Source organism: Carassius carassius, chromosome 3 (genome assembly GCF_963082965.1).
Source record: "Carassius carassius chromosome 3, fCarCar2.1, whole genome shotgun sequence".
Lineage (NCBI taxonomy): Eukaryota > Metazoa > Chordata > Actinopteri > Cypriniformes > Cyprinidae > Carassius > Carassius carassius.
In genome coordinates this window covers 5,613,491-5,632,437 of record NC_081757.1, presented here as the reverse complement: position 1 = coordinate 5,632,437, position 18,947 = coordinate 5,613,491, and the positions used below count along the sequence as shown (strand labels likewise).

The window sequence follows — 18,947 nt, the reverse complement described above, 5'->3', positions numbered from 1 at the left end:
CTCCAAAATAAATTTTACAGCAAAAAGTAGAAAAACCATCTATTCGTGTCCAACAGAATTATAAATAATATTGTTCATTTGGAATCATAAGATAATAGCACACACACACACACACACACACACACACACACACACACACACACACACACACACACACACACACACACACACACACACACACAAACTATACAAAAATATGATTATTCTTTTAGTGTGTTTTTAAAAAACTCATTGCAATTAATCACTCATAGAAGAGTCACAACAGTAATTAATTTATATAATAATAAAATATGTTGCTCTTTATAACAGAAAAAAAAAGAAAAAAGTAAGAAAGTGTGATCTGGTAGAAAACAAAGCTTTGCTTGTTTTTTATGTCTATGGTTTTACTTAGCTCTTAGAGTAACATGTCTATGTCTAACATGTAACATAAGTCTGTGGAGTTTACCTTGCCATCATGCTGTTGTGCTTGACATTCAGCAGCTGGCACAAAGCAGAGAAAAAGACGATTAATTACTCTTAAAAAATCATTTCAAAGCTATTTTAGAATGTTCATTCCACATTTGTGGTTAAACTTCATATTTTTAATCATGTTTAAAAAGTTTACCTTTTTTATGCTTCTGTCTTCTGTGTTCCCTGATATTCACCAAAATAAGAGGAACAATACATGTAAAAAAACTTATCCCACCAAATAGGAGGGTCAGTTTGAAATAGATGCCTCTAGAACAGTCCTCAGTAGACACGGATGATTGCTCATGATCTATAAAAGAGTGGACATAATTTCAATGAAACGTTTTAAACGGTTCCAAGAAGAATACATTATAGAACAATTCCCCCCATAATTTGATTAGAGCAATTAAACAAGAATATTAATATATTAAAAAAGTGATTTTAACTATAATATTGAGATAAAAAAACATACCCTTTTGGAAGGTTCCTGTGTAATTTTTCTCTGATATTGAAACAGTTGGCAGGGATAAGTTATTTACCATTGTGGCATTCACAATGGTATTTAAATTGTGGTGTTTTTCAACATGTGCTATTAAAGACAAAGTGAGAAAAAAAGAGAGCTATAAACAGTACATAAAAAAATCAGTTATCAGTCAGAGAGCTTCAAAAAGATTACCTTTCACTTCAAGTCTGATTCCCTTGCCAAATTTCATGTGATATACTTTAGCTCCACAAAAGTAGAAGCCGGAATCAGACATTTTCACTTTCTTAATTGTTAGAGAGGTGTTTTTGCTGAAGTGGTCCATGACCATGTGATCTTTTGTGAAATTGTTGAAATAATTTGGCTCAACCTTCTGAAGACTTTCAGTGTATAACATGTACACAATAGTAATGGGTACATCCCCGTCTGTTTGTTTGAACCAGTACAGACCTCCAGAAACATGAATATTGTGTGAACACCACATAGTAACATTTTTTCCAGGAAGAGCCTGTATACTTGCTATTGAAAACATAACTTGGAGGAAGCCTGGAAACCATTAAATAAAAAAAGTAAAACTATAGCACACCACAAAACATTATTTTCTGTTAAAATGTTACCACATTTTAAACTTTTATTTATGATTTTATTACATGTCTCTAATCATAGAATTGTAGTTTATAGTAAAAAAATAAAAACAAAATAAAAATGCTTACCCATCCCAAAGATCAATAGAGCTGCAGCTGAAATATGTAACATTCTGCACTGGGTCAATAAGAGTTGAAGAGGAAATTAAGTGGGTGATATTGATGTGTTTTATATATAAGGAGGAGTGGCTTTTGGCACAGCTAAACTATGGTAAACCTATCAATGAAAAGGCCAGTCAGGGTCAGACCCATATATGATTTAGCTGAAAACAAAGAGCATAATCAAATACTAAATACTCTCTGATGATGGCCACATACTGTTTAGTTGGTGTTGAGTTTTTTCAGTTCTCTGAAAATGTTTGCTATTTTCCGAATGAATAAGATTAGTAAATGAAGGCATTATGTGATATATCTTGAAATACGATCATATATTAACAATATCAGTACATCTAAGAAATTGTATTTTATTTTTTTGTGTGGTTATGTGTGTGTGTAAATTTTACATCAAACTTATAAAAATATATACAGAGAAATATCTTCTAAAACTGGTTCCACATCAGCTGGGATAAATATAATGTTAAACTTTTAATGTTGTGCATTGGACCTATCCTAAGTATGTACTAGGCTTCCTAACAAGTCAAGTGAAGTATGCAGTACATATTTATTATGTTACACTGTATTAAATCTTTCTCATATGCAGTTAAAAGTTAAAATATCTAATTAGCCAATTTAAATAATTGCCATACTTCACTACAGCCCTCTAGTGGTTTTCAGAATCATAGCCAGAACCAACTTTTGTCTTCAAAACACTTAGCTAGATGGGTGGGCCTAAGTTACGGGGTCATGACATGAAGTCTTGACACCACAAATGTTTGTTATAATTATACGTGTATGTCATTAATGCGTTTCTTAATTTTATTGTTAGGAGTTCTGTGTAGCTGGGCACTAATTAATAAAACTGGACACTAATAAAAAATAAATAAAATCTTTTGGCTTAAATTTTTATTTTATTAAATGTCTATTAAAAATCATTAAAAAAGGAACAGAAAAAAATCTAAATTTTAGAAATATGTTGCCATCAGAAGAGACATGAAGACACTATTTGTTTAAAACAGGAAACTTTTTGGGACATACAGACCTTCCACATGATCATATTATATAGACTTTGTACTGAAGCTGATGCGATTTGTGCCTGTGAAGCCACAAGGCTATAAGGTCTTGAGCATGTCATTGTGATTTTGTTGTGTTCATCAAAGATTTCATTAAAGTCCAGCCTTTGATAATATTTTAATGCAGCCTATTAAAAAGGTTCTAAATTAATATCAGGCTCATCTGACGAGAGATATTTTAGACACATTCACACTGCCTGCTGTCTTCACAAAAAAAAAAAATAAGACTGCAATTCTGATGACTGCACAGTTTTGTGATAAGATTTGATTTCCCTTCATCTGCTATGCAGTCAAGAAACACTTTGAAATTAAGAAGGTCAAGTTACCACATGGCCAACAGAAAATCACAACTAGCACACTGCCTTTATGTCTTTGAATTTTAGAAATGATTTCCCCTAAACATACTTCTTGTAAAAATGGCATATATATGTATATAAAGGTATTTACTGATGGTGGCTGCTGGTGTTATTCATTCACTTATTTGTGTGAGAAATTAAAAGATTATTATGATATCATCTCTGAAAGAAAAGATCAGTGGGGAAAAAATCTGGCACAGCACTTTTTGACATAAGCACATCCTACTGGTTGCTCACATCATTCATTGCATCTTTCGTGATGCTCGTTTGGTCATCGCTCACCTGTTTCTTACTAGTTTAGGATTAATCTGTCAGCAATATGATGAACTTTGGATATTTGCTTCTCTTTCTCATCGGTGAGTTGAACTGTATTTTATGTCAGAACTAAACTATATTTACATTAATTTAAGCTAAAAGTTTGCTTGTTACTTTTAATGTTTTTCTATGTATTTATGTATTTTTTATTATTATTTTTTATGCCTTACTGCATCACACCTGAATAATCCACCTGTGTTTGCCAAACTGGGAGAAACTATTCATATGTCTTGCTTTTACCAGAGCCAAATGGCAATGCACTTCTCATGGTACAAACATGAACTTGGAAAGAATCCCAGGCTCATCTCCACCATATACAAGTATGACAACAAAGCTCGGTTTTACCATAAATTTGAAAATAGTTCACGCTTCTTTGTGCAGAATGACAAGGGCGTGCATCGTTTGGTGATAAGAAACATACAGCTCTCAGACTCTGCAACATACTACTGTGGAATCGCTTATTCCAATGTAATGGAATTTGTCGAAGGGACAGAGTTGATAGTTGAAGGTAATTACATATTTTTGTTTTAAATAATTTTGAGTTCTTTATAATTATTTTGAGTTCCATCAAGCAATGCAGTAGAAAACGTACTCGGTTACTAGCGTAACCTCGGTTCTCTCTAGAAGAGCGAACGAGTACTGCCTCTTAGCTAAGACGCCTATCGAGTGCAGGCTGATGCAACATCAGACCAATAAGGGCGCTTTGCGCCCTTCTTGCCACTTCCTGCCGAAACGGGTGTGGCCCAACCTATAAAAGGAGCTCGAAAAGGCTGACTCACCTGATTTATTTCATCGCCGAAGCGAACCAGAGTGAATCGTACGCACGGCAGAGAACGCAGTACTCGTTCGCTCTTCTAGAGAGAACCGAGGTTACGCTAGTAACCGAGTACGTTCTCTTACGAGAGCACTCTCGTACTGCGTCTTAGCTAAGACGCTACGGGAACCCAATGTAAAATGCAGTGCGCGCAGGGATCACACACCAATAAACCTGAAGCAACGCCCAGGATTTACAGTGCACAGTCACCTGAGGGACTCACAGAGAGTCCAGGACAGGAAGGGGGGAAGCCCTCCGTCCCATATCTAGCAGCATCCGTAGATGCGGCAATATGACATCACACAGCCGAGGCAAGGCCTGACCAATGTGGCAATGAGGGTCTTACGCAATACTGCCCATATAACAGTCGGCAGCGCATAACGCTCATGAACTCAGAGTTCCCTTCAGGGCCCTGATTCGACTATACCGACAGCAGCCTTGCTTGCAAGGCGGGAACCTCCAGGTTATAGAACCTGATAAATGTAGACGGCGAGGCCCAACCTGCCGCCATACATATATCCTGCAAGGAGATCCCAGTAGACCACGCCCACGACGAGGCGACGCCCCTTGTGGAGTGTGCTCTGATGCCCAGCGGGCACTGAAGGCCCCTGGAAGCGTAAGCTAATGCTATGGCATCAACTATCCATCTGGATAGAGTCTGTCTCAGTCTGTCGAAAGGCAGCAGAGCGAGACACATAAGCTCTTAAAACCCTGACAGGGCAAAGAAGACTCGAGTCTCTATCCTCTCCTGACACCGGCAGGACAGACAGGGCAATAACCTGAGCCCGAAACGGCGTGTTGAGGGATTTCGGTACATAACCGTGCCTAGGTTTGAGTATGACCTTTGAGTCATTAGGCCCAAACTACAAGCACGACTGGCTCACCGAGATCATTCCTTCCTATTGACTGACCGAGCGCTGTTTCAGAAAACGCTGCGATGGCCGCCACATAAACTTTGCGCGTGGATGGGACTCTGCCCTTATCCAACAGCTCCTGTAAGAAGGAGAGAACCTCCGTCACCTCACAACTAAGGGGTGAACATCCTCGAGCTGTGCACCAGCTGGAGAACACCGACCACTTCGAGGCATACAGACGTCGTGTCGACGGAGCTCTAGCCTGAGTGATGGTATTTAGCACTCCCATTGCGAGATCAGCGGGTAACCGTTGAGCGCCCACACATGGAGGGACCACAACTCCGGTTGAGGGTGCCAAATCGAACACCTGGCCTGCGAGAGGAGGTCCCTCCTCAACGGCACTGGCCACGGGGCGACATCTGATAACTGCGTTCCGCCAGCCTGTACAGGTTTTGGGACCCGAGACCGCCCTGGAGATTTATGTAGGACACCACAGACTTGTTGTCCGAACGGACTAAGACGTGGTGGCCCTTGATTTGGGGACAAAAGCGCATCAGCGCGTTCTCCACTGCCAGCATTTCCATACAGTTGATATGATGGAGCTTTTCCCGTTCTGACCACAGGCCAAAGGACGGTCTGCCCTCGAGCAGTGCTCCCCATCCCAAAGTGGAGGCATCCGTCGACACCATCTTCACATTCAGGGAAGTCCCCAGGCTTACACCTGATTGGTACCAGCCGTTTGCTGTCCAGGGTTTCAGGGCTGTGACACAGCTCTGATTGACCTTGAGACGCAGTCGGCCAGACACCCACGCTCTGCGCGGCACCCGCGCCTTCAGCCAGAGCTGCAGGGGTCGCATGGGGAGCAGAACCAGAGATGCTGAGGCCATGAGACCCAGCACCTTCTGACAGTGCTTGAGCGAAACGGTCGCGCCGCAGCGGAGAGAACTCGCTGGGCGCTGAATGCCCAACGCACGCTGTGGTGACAGCCGCGCCGTCATGGAACACTAGTTCAGAACTATAACCAAAAACAGAATCGTCTGACTGGGGTTCAGCGAACTCTTCACCCAATTGACACTGAGACCGAGCTTCTCGAGGTGATCGAGTAAAACGGCCCTGTGCTCCACGAGCTCCGCTCGTGATCGAGCCAGAATCAGCCAGTCGTCCAAATAATTCAGCACTCGCATGCCTCTGAGTCTGAGAGGAGCGAGCGCTGCATCCATGCACCTCGTAAACGTACGAGGAGCCACGGACAAGCCGAACGGCAGGACTGTAAACTGTTATGCCTGGCCTTTGAAGGCGAATCTCAAATATCGCCTGTGATTTGACGCTATCTGTATTTGAAAATACGCGTCCTTCAGATCTATTGACATGAACCAGTCCCCTCTGCGAATCTGCGCGAGGAGCTTCCTGGTCGTAAGCATTCTGAAACTGTCTTAGATCCAGTATGGGCCTGAGACCCCCGTCTCTCTTGGGCACCAGAAAGTATCTGCTGTACAGCCCCCCCTCGCTTTGAGCTCGAGACACAGGCTCTACAGCCCCTTTGCTCAACAGTTTTGATATTTCAGCCCAAAGTATGTGTGCTACTTCTGTTTTGACCGTAGTTTCGACGCATGCTAAAAAGCGCGGAGGGCGTCGAAAAAACTGTAGCGAGTGGCCTCTCTTTATAATGCCTAGCACCCAATCCGAAACCCCTGGAAGCGCTGACCATGCATCTGCATGAATGGCTAAGGGCTGGATGCGAAGCGTGCTCTGTTGACTGGGCAACGGCGGCGCTCGGGTGTGCTGCGCATTTGAGGCGGGGAGCGCGCTGATCACAGCGGGCAGATCGCTCCTCCTCGACCCCGTCCCGGCGCTTAACCGACTGTGGGAGGGCTGAGCGGGTCCCGTGGGACTCGTGATGTCTGCGAGTAACTGTGGGCTGCATGTGTGCAAATTTACCACTTTCAACTCGCTGTCTGCCTGGGCAGAGCGTACGTGCACGGGCCTCGTTTTCACAGAAGCCACGCGCCGTATGTGACATAGTGTATGTGGGCACTGAGGAGACAGACACCGATCTGTGTCGATCTTATGTGCGCGGGCCCTGTGTGCAGGGCTGTGCTTATATGTGGAGATGGGCACTGAGTAGTGGGCATCGTCACTACATTTATAGCACCACCGGCCGTGGCCGGAACACCAGAAATAACACGTGGGCACTGAGGAGTGGGCACGTTTACTATGTGGTGCGCGTGACCGATCTGAGTCGATCTTATAGGCGCGAGCCCTGTGTGCAGGGCTGTGCTTACATGTGGAGATGGGCACTGAGGAGTGGGCATCGTCACTACATTTATAGCACCATCAACCGTGGCCGGAACACCAGAAATAACACTCGCATGCAGCATTGCAGAAGACGCTTAGGCAGTCACAATTCTTGGAAATGCAACAGCGGCGCACTTGGGTGAGAGCTCGGCCGCAGCGGAACTCGTACATCGGCGCTTTCCTAGCAGTGCTAGGATGTTTTCGGGGCTTCTGGCTTCACCATAATCCTCTGCCGCGGCTACCGCGGCGCGGGGCGATGGCTGGAAGAGCGAGAACGGGGTCCCGAGCTGCGTTGCTGATGCTGTCGCGATGACGCAGCTGGAGGCGGTGGGCGTGACTGAGAGCTCTGTGGGGCCGGTCTAGAACGGCTAGTTGCAGAACCGGAGTGCTTCGGCAAGAAGTGCTTGAACGCCTGCGAAGCTTTCTGGTCCTCGGCGAATCTCTCCACAAACTCGTTGAAAGATGATCCTAAGAGGCCAGCAGGAGTCAGCGGCGCGTCGAGGGACTCCTTGATGTCAGAAAGCATCAGCCACAAATGCCTCTCAGCCACCGTAGCGGAAGCCATAACCCGTCCCATGGCCTGTGCAGCGGACTTAGTAGCACGGAGGGAGAGATCCAAAGCACTCCTCAGATCCGCGAGACAGATCGCTTCAGGTCCCATCTCATCCAGCTTGCGGAGGAGATCGCCCTGGAAAATCTGCAGCGTGGCCATGGTGTGCAGCGCAGACGCAGCCTGCCCAGCAGCAGAGAAGATCCGTGCGAGCAGCGATGACGTCATGCGGCAGGATTTGGATGGCAGCGCCGCCTTAGTCCGCCGTCCAGCAGAGGGCGGGCAAAGGTGCGCTGCTATAGCCTGTTCCACCGGCGGAAGTGACAGGTAGCCTCTGTTTTTAGCACCGTCCAGTGTGGAGAATGCTGGTGAAACAGATGAACGAACTCTCGACGAGAATGGAGCGTTCCAAGCTTTCGCCACTTCTTCGTGAAGCTCAGGAAGAAAGGGGGCGTGCTTTGAGCTGGGAGAAAAACGCTCATCCGGGAGAAAGCTACCATCCAGCCGGGAACGAGAAGGGGGCACTGGTGCAGACCACTCAAGGCCGAGGCTCGCCGCCGCCAGCGCGAGCACTCGCATCAGCTCTTTATCGATATCCACCCGTCTGCTGGGCCTCTGAGCAAAAGGCGCGAGATCCACGGAGCTCGCCCAACCCTCACTGCCCGAAGCAAGCAGAGAGCACGTGTCCTCTTCCTCCGACGCGGCCCTGAGATCCACTTCCTCAGATGACGCGGCGGCAGACACCGGACGCTGACCATCGGGAAGCGATGCAGGGGAGGCCGGCGAAGTGGAGGGAACCGGTGAGCTCGGCAGAGCTGGAGGCGGTTCCGGTAGACGCTGCGAGCGGCGCTTTTTACGGCGCTGCGGCACAGCGGATGATGCAGGCTTCGAGAAGAACGCCCGGCGAGTCCTCAGAGTCACCATAGGCATTAGCTCGCAATGAGGGCAGACGGCGTCAGCAAGCGCGAGCGCTGCATGGTCCTCACCCAGGCAGGAGACGCAGATGACGTGACGATCTCTTTCGCTGGGCCACACCTGTTTCGGCGGGAAGTGGCAAGAAGGGCACGAAGCCCTTATTGGTCTGATGTTGCATCAGCCTGCGCTCGATAGGCTGTGCATTTGCCGCAGAACAAGCCAATGAGCGAACGAGCCGTCTCGCCTATGGCTGTGTACTGCTGCAAATGCGCTTTACAAAAATACAAAATTAAGGATAATTTTTTGCTTCAGTATTTCGTGAAAAGAGACTTTTCCCGTAGCGTCTTAGCTAAGATGCAGTACGAGAGAGCTCTCATAAGAGAACCATGTTGAGTTCCCACCAGGATCTTTCAGTGAACAGTGCTTAAACAATCATAAAAAATTATAAAGACCCTTTTGTGGAATGAAAAAGTCCTTAGGATAAAAAAGGTTCTTAATGGAACCATCGATACCAATAAAGAACCTTATTTAAAGAGTGTGTATAGAGTGAACCTATATAGTGGTAATGAAGTTATTACCCAAATGCTAACTTTTAAAAAACAAAGTACAATATTTGAATGCAGTGTCCATAACATCTTTCACAAAACTCACTCAATAATTACATTTCCATACAGGGGTGAAAAGCTGCACTGTTGTAAATCAACCTGCATTAATTCCATCACATCATGGAGATTCAGTGAGACTTACCTGCACAGTTTTAAATCAGAACTTTGTGGGAAACAACAGTGTGTACTGGATTATACAGGAATCAGAAAAATCTCACCCAAGATTAATTGGCGCACATGGAACGAGTATTGGTCGGTGTGAGTGGAGCTCTGAAGCTGGTCTTAGAGCATGTCGATGTGTCTACAGCTTCTCTAAGAAAGACCTCAAACTTTCTGATTCTGAGACTTATAAGTGCACTGTTGCTGCATGTGGGGAGATACTGTTTTGGAATGGCATCAAACTGGACATTAAAGGTATGTTCTTCAAGAAGTAACTGGTAAAAAAGTATCACTTAGTAGGTGTGTTAACATTATATCTACCATTTTGACTTTTCCAGGTGCTGATTCAACAGAACAGATGATGACTTTTGTAATTCTTTCCATTGTAAGAACATTACTTATTTTAATTACAATTGCCACAATTACTTTTTGGTACTGCATGAATTCAAAAAGAATTTCACACCATGGGTCTTCTCCACCTGCCATTACTCTTCAAGATAGACCATCCAGACCAGAAGGAAGACCAGGTCTTTTGATGAAATCTGTTTCTGATCATCTGTAATATGTAACATATCTCTTCAAATTCATGTATGATATGGAATAAGCAATGACATAATCTGAACCTTTTCATTTTTGTTTCACGTAACAATGTTCTTTCATGACTGTCTCCTTATTAGAATAATGTTAAGCCATGTTTATTTATGTTTTATGGGAGAAGTACATGACTACCATGGCATTTCCTTTTTTCAAACATGTTCTCATGTCTTGCAAATTAATTAAATTAAATTAAATACTTGAATTATGCAGAAATGAGAACTGCTTACACATTTAACAGGGATTAAAATGCTCTTAAAACAGATTGTATAGATGTTCTTCAGGACATACACAAACAAGTTTGATAAATGAATTTAAATCAATGGCTAAACAGATAAATACATTTGCCAAGGGCAAAAGGCATCAACCTTATCGTGTGTAAAATTTACAACAATCTGAGATGGAAATGGCAATTTTCAGGTTTATGCTCAAAAAGTGGGACTATCAGTAAACAAGATAGCCTAAATTCTTAAGATCAATGTCAAATACTAACATTTATTTTACAAATAGGAAAACAAAAGGTTATTTAAAAAAGGCCAGACATACTTAGCTGGAATAAAAGTGACAGACTAACCTAATCTGAATAATATAAATCTAATCTGAATGATCTGAACTAATCTGAATAATGATATTTAGCAAATTTTGCATTACATATGGATTATTAATTTGGACATTTAGTTTTGAATTTATGGTGGCTTTTTTTTGTTCCATATTGATATGCTACAACAATTAACTGTAAGTAAACTTTGAGAAATAGACCACTTTGTGTTCCTTCCTGTCTTTAAACCACATGATGCTTCTCTCTTAGTTTCTGGTTCTTGTGGGTATGTACAACGGTCTCAACAGCTCATTAAATACATATATGCATATTTTCCTCTGACCCCATTACAAGACACAAAGAAGGCAAACAAGGAAAGTTCTGAAAGTATGTTCTGAGCCCTTCAGCTTTGACATATTAATTCTTAAATGATTCCAAGTTGTGCTTAGTTTGAGTGCGAGTGCATATCAGTTTTAATATTGTTTAGGCCCAGTCTTAATAATATCAGTTAAATACCGATCATGTACTATAAGATGAAACAACTACTGCAGCAACTTTAAAGTAGTTAAATAATAATGTAGCAAATAGAAGCTAAAAACATTCATAGTAAAGCAAAAGGTTTTATCCTCATTAAAAAAAAGTCAATAACAACCGTGCAGCAGTTCAAAGCAATATGCAGCGTATAAGAAATATATTAGCTTTCTTCAGTGATGTCCGACATTGACATTTGACATTTAAGGCTGGAGTAGATTGTATCCTTTCTCATTATTCTTGGCTCAGTCTCTGAACTCTCTCTACTGGCATTGTTTTCAGGGAATTGTAGGGTTGTGTAGTTTGTGTTCAGATTCAGATTCTGTGAGGGGAGAAAATGGGAAGGCAGTTGCTCAATGAATGTAAATACCAACTTTTATCACAGCAACTTGATCTGCTGCATTCCTGACGCTTAATCAGTTGATCATAGTGGTAGTAGCACTAATGTTCGAGTGCATGAACTGATAAAAAGTATACTTTGAAATAAATGTAAGTTTTAGATGAAGTGCATGGATGTAAATACTACAGTGTCAAAATACTAAGAGATTCTGACTTACCAGAGAAGAACTGATATCAAGCTCTGGTGTGTCTGGTGGAGAAGGGTCAGAAACTTCTGAAACATATTAAAATGTGCTTTGTAGTGCCGGGAAAGTAAAACAAGGAAGTGAAAAAGAAATGATGGGGTTAAAACATCTGAGATCTTTATTTCACAACTGAAATGTACCTGCATGCAATTCAGTTCTCATTCTTATCAGTCTTTTACATAGCAATATGTTGATTATTCCACTCAAGAGCAAAATTAGTGTATTGAAGACAAACACCCCATGGTAAGGCAAGTTTTGATCTTGAAGTAGATTCTCTAAAACATGGGGAAAACATGTAGGTTATGCAAATGAATACGCTGGTGTATCAGAGATGTAAAAGAAACAAATGGGGGAAAAAAATAAATTTTTGGTGAATATATATATATATATATATATATATATATATATAGTGTAAAATACTTTTGAATCTGTGTTGTATACATTGTTGTTATATATACATATGGCGCTTTTCTTTTGCTAAATTCTTGTAAAGCAAAACTTTTGTTTTAGTAGTAAAAATTTTAAGTAGATCTTACCTTTAAAAGAGAGACTTGCAATTGCACAAATGGTTTGGTTACTCCATGCGCACTGATAATGTAAGGGTCCTTGTGAACTTTCGATACTTAAAGTGAAGCATTTATGTTCATGTATATTATAAAAGTTTACATCACTTTTTTCAACTTTACATGTGTTGTAAAAATTTGCATAATGTTTTTCACCTATAGAAGAAACCACAAAATGGGCCTGTTAATGTTAATAAATATATCTGAAACACACTCAAGTAATGACAATTTGATATTATACAAGAGGAAATCAACTTACACATGTTGGGTATGAAGAGTGTCTCGTATGATCAGAGCTCTCAGAGATCTCAGAGGGACAGGCTTTGAGCAGTGCCTTATATAGACCACCATATAGACAAATCACCTTTCACCTCAAGAGGAGTTGTCATTAGAGTTTGAATGTCAGTTTGGTTTTAACACTGTGGTGAGGATACAAACGCCCACACCTAATAAATTATATAGTATATGACCTAGAAAATCACTGGTGTGGTCCTCTCATATCAGTGAGTAAAATAACTTCAAAAAATGTCCTGAATTCAGTAATTATGTATTTAAAAAAAATACACACATTACATGCTGTTTGTTAGACAACTGAATTACCCAATTAGAATATTAATTTGATAGCTTGCTTAAAGGTGATGTTTAAGTTTTGTACCAGTAATTGCGTCATTCTCCATTGATGGCTATTAATACTGTGCAAACCCTGCACTTGGAGAGAACTTCTTTAGACACCACAATATGGTGGTCACAGGACATGATGTCACATTCTAGAGCTTCTGATTTTAATAAAAATTCAAATAAAAATTATATGCAGAAATGTGGAATTGGTGCTCCACTTTCCCACAACACTGCAAAGATGTTACTTTGAAGTTTGTTCTTTTGAGGTCAGTCTGTGAATTTAAAGGTCACGTTTTTCGTGTTTTTTTTAAGCTTTGATTGTGTTTACAGTGTGCAATATAACACGTGTCCATGTTTCGCGTGTAAAAAAAACAGTATTTTTCACACAATTTGCTTATCTGTATACCGCTGTTTTCACTGTCATAAAAATGGGCTGATGACTTCCTTGTTCTATGAAGTCCCTCCTTCAGAAATACGCAACGAGCTCTGATTGTGCCAGCGGTTCCTGTGTTGTGATTCGACAGCAGCTGAGCGAAGGCTGACCTCCTGGAAACGCGATTGGGCTAGTTTTGGAGTAGTTTGGAGAAGCATGTGGGCACGATTTGTTTTGAAAACCTGGCAATCCTGATCTAAACGCACAAGCTGGAGATGCACTTCTAATCACAGAAACCCTTTACTGACGAGATGCACATGAAAATCGCATTAGATTTTTTTTGCACAGCCCCTACCATCTAGTTAACAAAGCTAAACAGCGTTGCCCTTTGTGTAATAAGTTACAGAAACTGTTAAACGCACCAACTTAAATAAAATACACTTACCGGTTGTGGTCCATAAACAACGCCTTCTCCAGACAAAGAGGGAACTGCTCCATCTTTCAAGAATTATCTTTGTGCGAATCAGGCATTAAACTGATTGAGATTGAGGAAGCTGTTCTCAGCAAAATGTGCTGCACATAGTTTTACATGTGGATTCTAATTTTCGGGAACCGAGTTAAACATAAATTGTAACCATTGATCTCTAAGTACAGCGTCCCTGGGAAGCCCAAAAAAAGATGATTGGACTCCGAGATGAAAATAACAGCGTTTTTACAACATGGCGACAAACACAAACGCAACTCTTCCTCCTTCTCCGTGCGAGCGCAACAAGACGACGCCCTCTTTTTTGTGTATTCCGGTTAGTCAAAAAACTGTTTTAGTGACGTCATTACTGCAGGAACTAGAGGGATGTAGTCCAAACGGGTCGTTCGATGTTGGCGAATTCTGTTAACTAAAATATCTCAGTTGGCATTGAACTTTGAGCTTTAGAATTTTACAGATATTATTTATACTCTAACAACAACATTACACACTAACTGAAGTTTGAAACATGAGATCACGAAGAATGGGACCTTTAAATGATAATTTAAATATAAATCATCAGTTGGTGAAAGCTCTTGTGGTTTGATGAATCACAGCGCAGTGTTCACCAGTATCATGCTGCAATTTTGCTATCAACATATTTAATGCTTATATGCCATTCCAGTTTTTAAAGCATGAAATGGACTTAAATTTCCCCTTTTGTGCTGTGGACAGTCACTAATAGGTGAAGTGTTTCGTACTTTGCCATCAGCCAGACAGCATTTATGTGGCATCATCAGTGAGGAAAAATAAATAATATTATAATAAATCAGACAGCTTATGTTTTTTTTTTGTTGCTGGTTTTTTTTTTTTTTTTTGGTCATGTTGTATTATTCTGAGCATATGCACATGTTGGTTGGTGTCTGACAAATCGAGAAATATTCACAATATTCACTGTTGTCTTTCAGTTGTTTTTTCACATTACCTATGATAAAGGAAAGTATTTAAAAAATACTTCTGAGAACAACAGGCCTGGTGTCAGATTTGGTATTCAATATGTTACCTTTGACTGCTCAGGCTATGCAATATTTTCATAACAATGCATTTATAAAAGAAAATAATATTAAACTAATAATAAAATATGGTAACAAATCAAAAATCGAAAACAAGACAAAAACAAAGTGACTGTAATAGTAAAATATCTAAGGTTATAGACATTTTGTAGTTTGCATAAGATTTTTTATTTTTTATTTTATTTTATTTAAAAAAAAAAAAGGAGTCAAGCAAGGGAAGAAATTTCTAAGGCAAAACATTTTATAGCAAGAATTATTATTATTTGTTCCAAAATGAATGATTGCATCTTCAGATAACAGCTATTTTGTAACAGACATTTTATAGTATATTTTATAATCAATTTGATTGTATATTGCACTGTTTATTCCATCATGCTTTATACTTTCGCACATTTGGATCACTAAAGTACAGAAAACACTTTTAGGTTTTCCAGTTGTTCCTCTGTTAGGACCGGATCTGTGAATAGACGTCAGTATGCTGGGAAATGTTGTGTTGTTTAGCACCTCTAGAGGGCCTTGATTTACTGATGAAACTCACAGATGTGTAAGTCAAGGCATCTGCATCTGCAACCTAATAAAGAAAGATTCTTGATCATTTCAAACATTTCTGTTGGAAAGCCATCTCTTTATAATCTTACACACACATATTTAAGAAAACTAAACTTTAAATTATTGAAATAAATTAAAAACTGAAAATGTTACAAACATAATATACAAACATGAAACAATCATAATATACAGTTGTTCAATATGTTCAAGACATTTCTGAAATAACATTAAAATTACATCAAATTTATAAATTTATCATTATAAATAAATAAAGTTGCAAGGATTTACCTGAGTACCTTCAGACGTCTCTTGATTGCAATATCTGTTGACTGACACAAAATAACAGTCAAAAATGCTTTATATTTTTGCAAATAAAACTAGGGATTTGATTAAAAGAAAAATATGATACCTGATGAGCTGCCTTGGTCTTTACATTGAACAGCCACGAGTAAGATCATTATTAGCACAGAAATTATGTTTGTTAAGACCAGTATGAGAAACAAAGGACTTGTTGTCAACTCGCTATCTGCAAGAAAATAAATATAGATGTTTAAAACATGAAAATACTTTGCAAATCTTATTGGTAATAATTCTTGCTAACTTAGTTTAAAAAAACAACAACAGCTATTTAGTTTGAAAAACTGTATTAAAGATAAATTTGTATTTTTTTTTTCAACCAAAGTTGTATACAAACTACTTGTGTGATGCAGTAGTAGGCTGTACATAAACAGACATTTATTATGTTAAATGTAACTTGTAGTGTTTTGTTATTTGTAAGGTTTTGTCATAATTTTAAAATTATACTGACATGATAACATTATTATGAAACAAACTGAAAATATTTATAAACAAATTGTATTTCACTTAATATAATTTAACACTTTACCAGTTATTGAGCTGATTTTCAAAAAAGTTCCATTTCCAAACATGATCTTGTCGCATGCAAGTACAGCACAGTAGTAAGTACCAGCATCAGAAAGGCTGAGGTTCCTCTTTGTGAGGGTGTAAATGCAGGTTTGTGCAGTAGAGTAATCCTTACAGATCTCTTCATGTTTCTTTATATCATCAGTGTAAATGATGCCAGTACTGGATTCTTCTGCAGCCTCTCTGAACCAGTAAGCTTGGCGTGCTCCTTTACATTTCTTATCCACCATTTGGACTCTACACGTGAGAGTAATGTTTTCCCCAATGTGAACTTTATCTGAAATAGGCTCCTGAAGAACTGTTGTTGAGGTGTGCTCTTCTTTAAAGCAAATCAAAAAGCCATTTAAAACAAGTATTTTCATTATGCTATTATAACTTTTATAGTCTCTTCATTATAACCAATATTTATTATTTTTAACATCAACATCAGTTAATGAGAGGTCAAACATACCATTAAGCATCAAAAATGTTCCAGGTCCAAAATCCAGTTCTCCTAAAGATATCAGTCCACAAAAGTATGTTGCTATATCTTCCTTTTTTGTCAAGGAAATGTGTAAATGATAAATGCCTGTGCTTATTGTTACATTAAAACGCCCATCATTATATCCATCAGCAAAATCAACCTTTGTCAGGTAAATGTAACTTTTTGAAATTAACTGAAGCTTCTTTCCCATCTCCTGCTTGTACCACACTATATTGTTAAAATCTTTCTTGGGCAAGTAGCACTCAATAGTGACGTTATCACCCAGTTTAGAGGTTTGTAAATGTTTTGGCTGCTGAATGTTTTGTGCTCCAATGCAACCTGGATTGAAAAAGCAGTAAATGTGTTATACAAATCTTTTATTTAAAATTAATTTTAGGATCTTAGTTGCTTTGGATAAATGTCTGATAATATCTGGTCAAAAATGTCATATGTCATAACTGGATAATTCTATTCATTTAACAGATAAATCAATCTATCAATCATACTTACAAACAAAGGTGAGGAATACAAATGCGCTCATGTTGCTTTGATTTGCTAAGAAAGAATAAGAGATGGCGAGGTGCAAAGTCGAAGTAACTAAATCAAATGGAAACTGTTCCTACACGTGATTGGTTATTCTCACATATTCTCATATGACAATGTCAGATTTCATTGGCTGTAGGTTTTGGGTGTAAGGTGACATTCTCACAACCAAAGGAAAATGTTCTTCTGATAAACACCAGTAATGAAAACACAATATTATATTAAAAAATATTATATCACTTAAAATGGAAAATTAAAATGACCGCTTTAACTAATGATTATAATTTGTATTATTTCAGACTAATTGTACAGACACAATCTTTTTTTTTCTATTTAATTGTGAATTTTAAATTCATTTAAATGACCTTAGGGGAAAACAAATGAAATAAGTGTGCCTTCACTGGTCTTTAAGACCACAACAGCTCCATGGGTGAGGGGGTGTTGCTTGGTCTGTGCAGATGAGTTACTAGGCTGTGTAGGCTGAGCAGAGCTTAATCAAACTTGTTTTTAAATTTCATTTTATTTATTTTTTCTATTTACATTTACACAATAAGTAGAGCTGGAGTGCCCTATTGTGCCACTTGTCCTTGTCCATGGTGCTGAATCATGTCAGCTGAGTTCATGGATTCAACAAAATAATGCTTCAGTAGGTATGTACAATACAGCGATGACCACAATGTTATCAATCCAGAAACAGAAAATAAAACCAATACAGAAGCTGAGATGTAATGAAGGAGATTCTAATCTCAAAGACATTCAGAGAGAGAGACTGAATCAATGGGCCTTATACTCACTATGAGATCAAACTTGACAATTCCTATTTTTTTAATAACATATTGGTGTGTTCATTATGAATTATTTATCCTTGCACATTATTTATTATTATCATTTATTTATTATTATTATTTATTTAAGATACAAAATTTTAAAGAATAGCCAATTGAAATGAGCCAATTGTTGCTGATTTTCTTTACAATTAACTGCAGATCCAAAGTGAACTTATTTAAGATTATGTAACACAAGCCCAAATATATGTTTTTATTGACTGATGGATTAAATGATTGCTTGGCTTATATTTTTAATATGATTTTGCTTTTTCATCTCACATTCTAGAAAATCCTTAGTTATATTGTCTGTGGTCCTGTGTCACATATTTAAAGCATTTATACTGTACATATCCCACTTCTGACATGGGGAAGTCGTGGCCTAATGGTTAGAGAGTCGGACTCCCAATCGAAAGGTTGGGAGGTGTGTCCTCACAGTGTGTGTGTGTTCACTGCTCTGTGTGTGTGCATTTCGGATGGGTTAAATGCAGAGCACAAATTCTGAGTATGGGTCACCATACTTGGCTGAATGTCACTTCATATGCTTGCTTTTTGTGTTTTGGTTTAAAATGTTATTGTATTGATAAGTATTAGTAAGACATATAGTATTTCTTAAAAAGTCTAGTATTTCTTAAAAAGTTACTAAAAAAAGGTTGTAATGTGCGCAATTAAAGGGAAAAAGCTGGATGTGATTTATTGTGGA

General features: G+C 39.4%; 2 protein-coding genes across 3 annotated transcripts; one reads left to right on the top strand and one right to left on the bottom strand.

Annotated features, from left to right (window-relative positions):
• Positions 1–3,577: 3,577 nt before the first annotated feature.
• On the top strand, positions 3,578–10,403 carry LOC132128664 (uncharacterized; the record flags this gene model as incomplete). Its single annotated transcript, XM_059540186.1, has 3 exons — positions 3,578–3,920; positions 9,515–9,859; positions 9,943–10,403. Coding segments are annotated over 3 exons (912 nt in total), but the record flags the coding sequence as incomplete, so codon positions are not given.
• Positions 10,404–15,069: 4,666 nt separating this feature from the next.
• On the bottom strand, positions 15,070–17,463 carry LOC132117248 (uncharacterized). Of its 2 annotated transcripts, none has more exons than XM_059526416.1 (6): positions 17,388–17,463; positions 16,866–17,216; positions 16,377–16,733; positions 15,900–16,016; positions 15,779–15,819; positions 15,070–15,512 (listed from the first exon to the last, which is right to left on the bottom strand). In XM_059526416.1, the coding sequence occupies exons 1-6, from the start codon at positions 17,416–17,418 to the stop codon at positions 15,387–15,389; spliced, it is 1,023 nt and encodes a 340-aa protein (XP_059382399.1). In that variant the 5' UTR covers positions 17,419–17,463; the 3' UTR covers positions 15,070–15,386. The 2 variants fall into 2 exon arrangements, with proteins under 2 accessions (XP_059382399.1, XP_059382407.1); XM_059526424.1 differs by having other exon boundaries at positions 16,377–16,730.
• Positions 17,464–18,947: the final 1,484 nt, after the last annotated feature.

Bases quoted from the DNA above. Each gene is read 5' to 3' on its own strand.
- LOC132117248 (XM_059526416.1), bottom strand. From the start codon at position 17,418: ATGAGCGCATTTGTATTCCTCACCTTTGTTT. The intron at 16,734-16,865 runs GTATGTTTGACC...TTTGCTTTAAAG, and splicing joins AACATTTTTGATGCTTAATG to AAGAGCACACCTCAACAACA. The intron at 16,017-16,376 runs GTAAAGTGTTAA...ATTTTCTTGCAG, and splicing joins GAAAATCAGCTCAATAACTG to ATAGCGAGTTGACAACAAGT.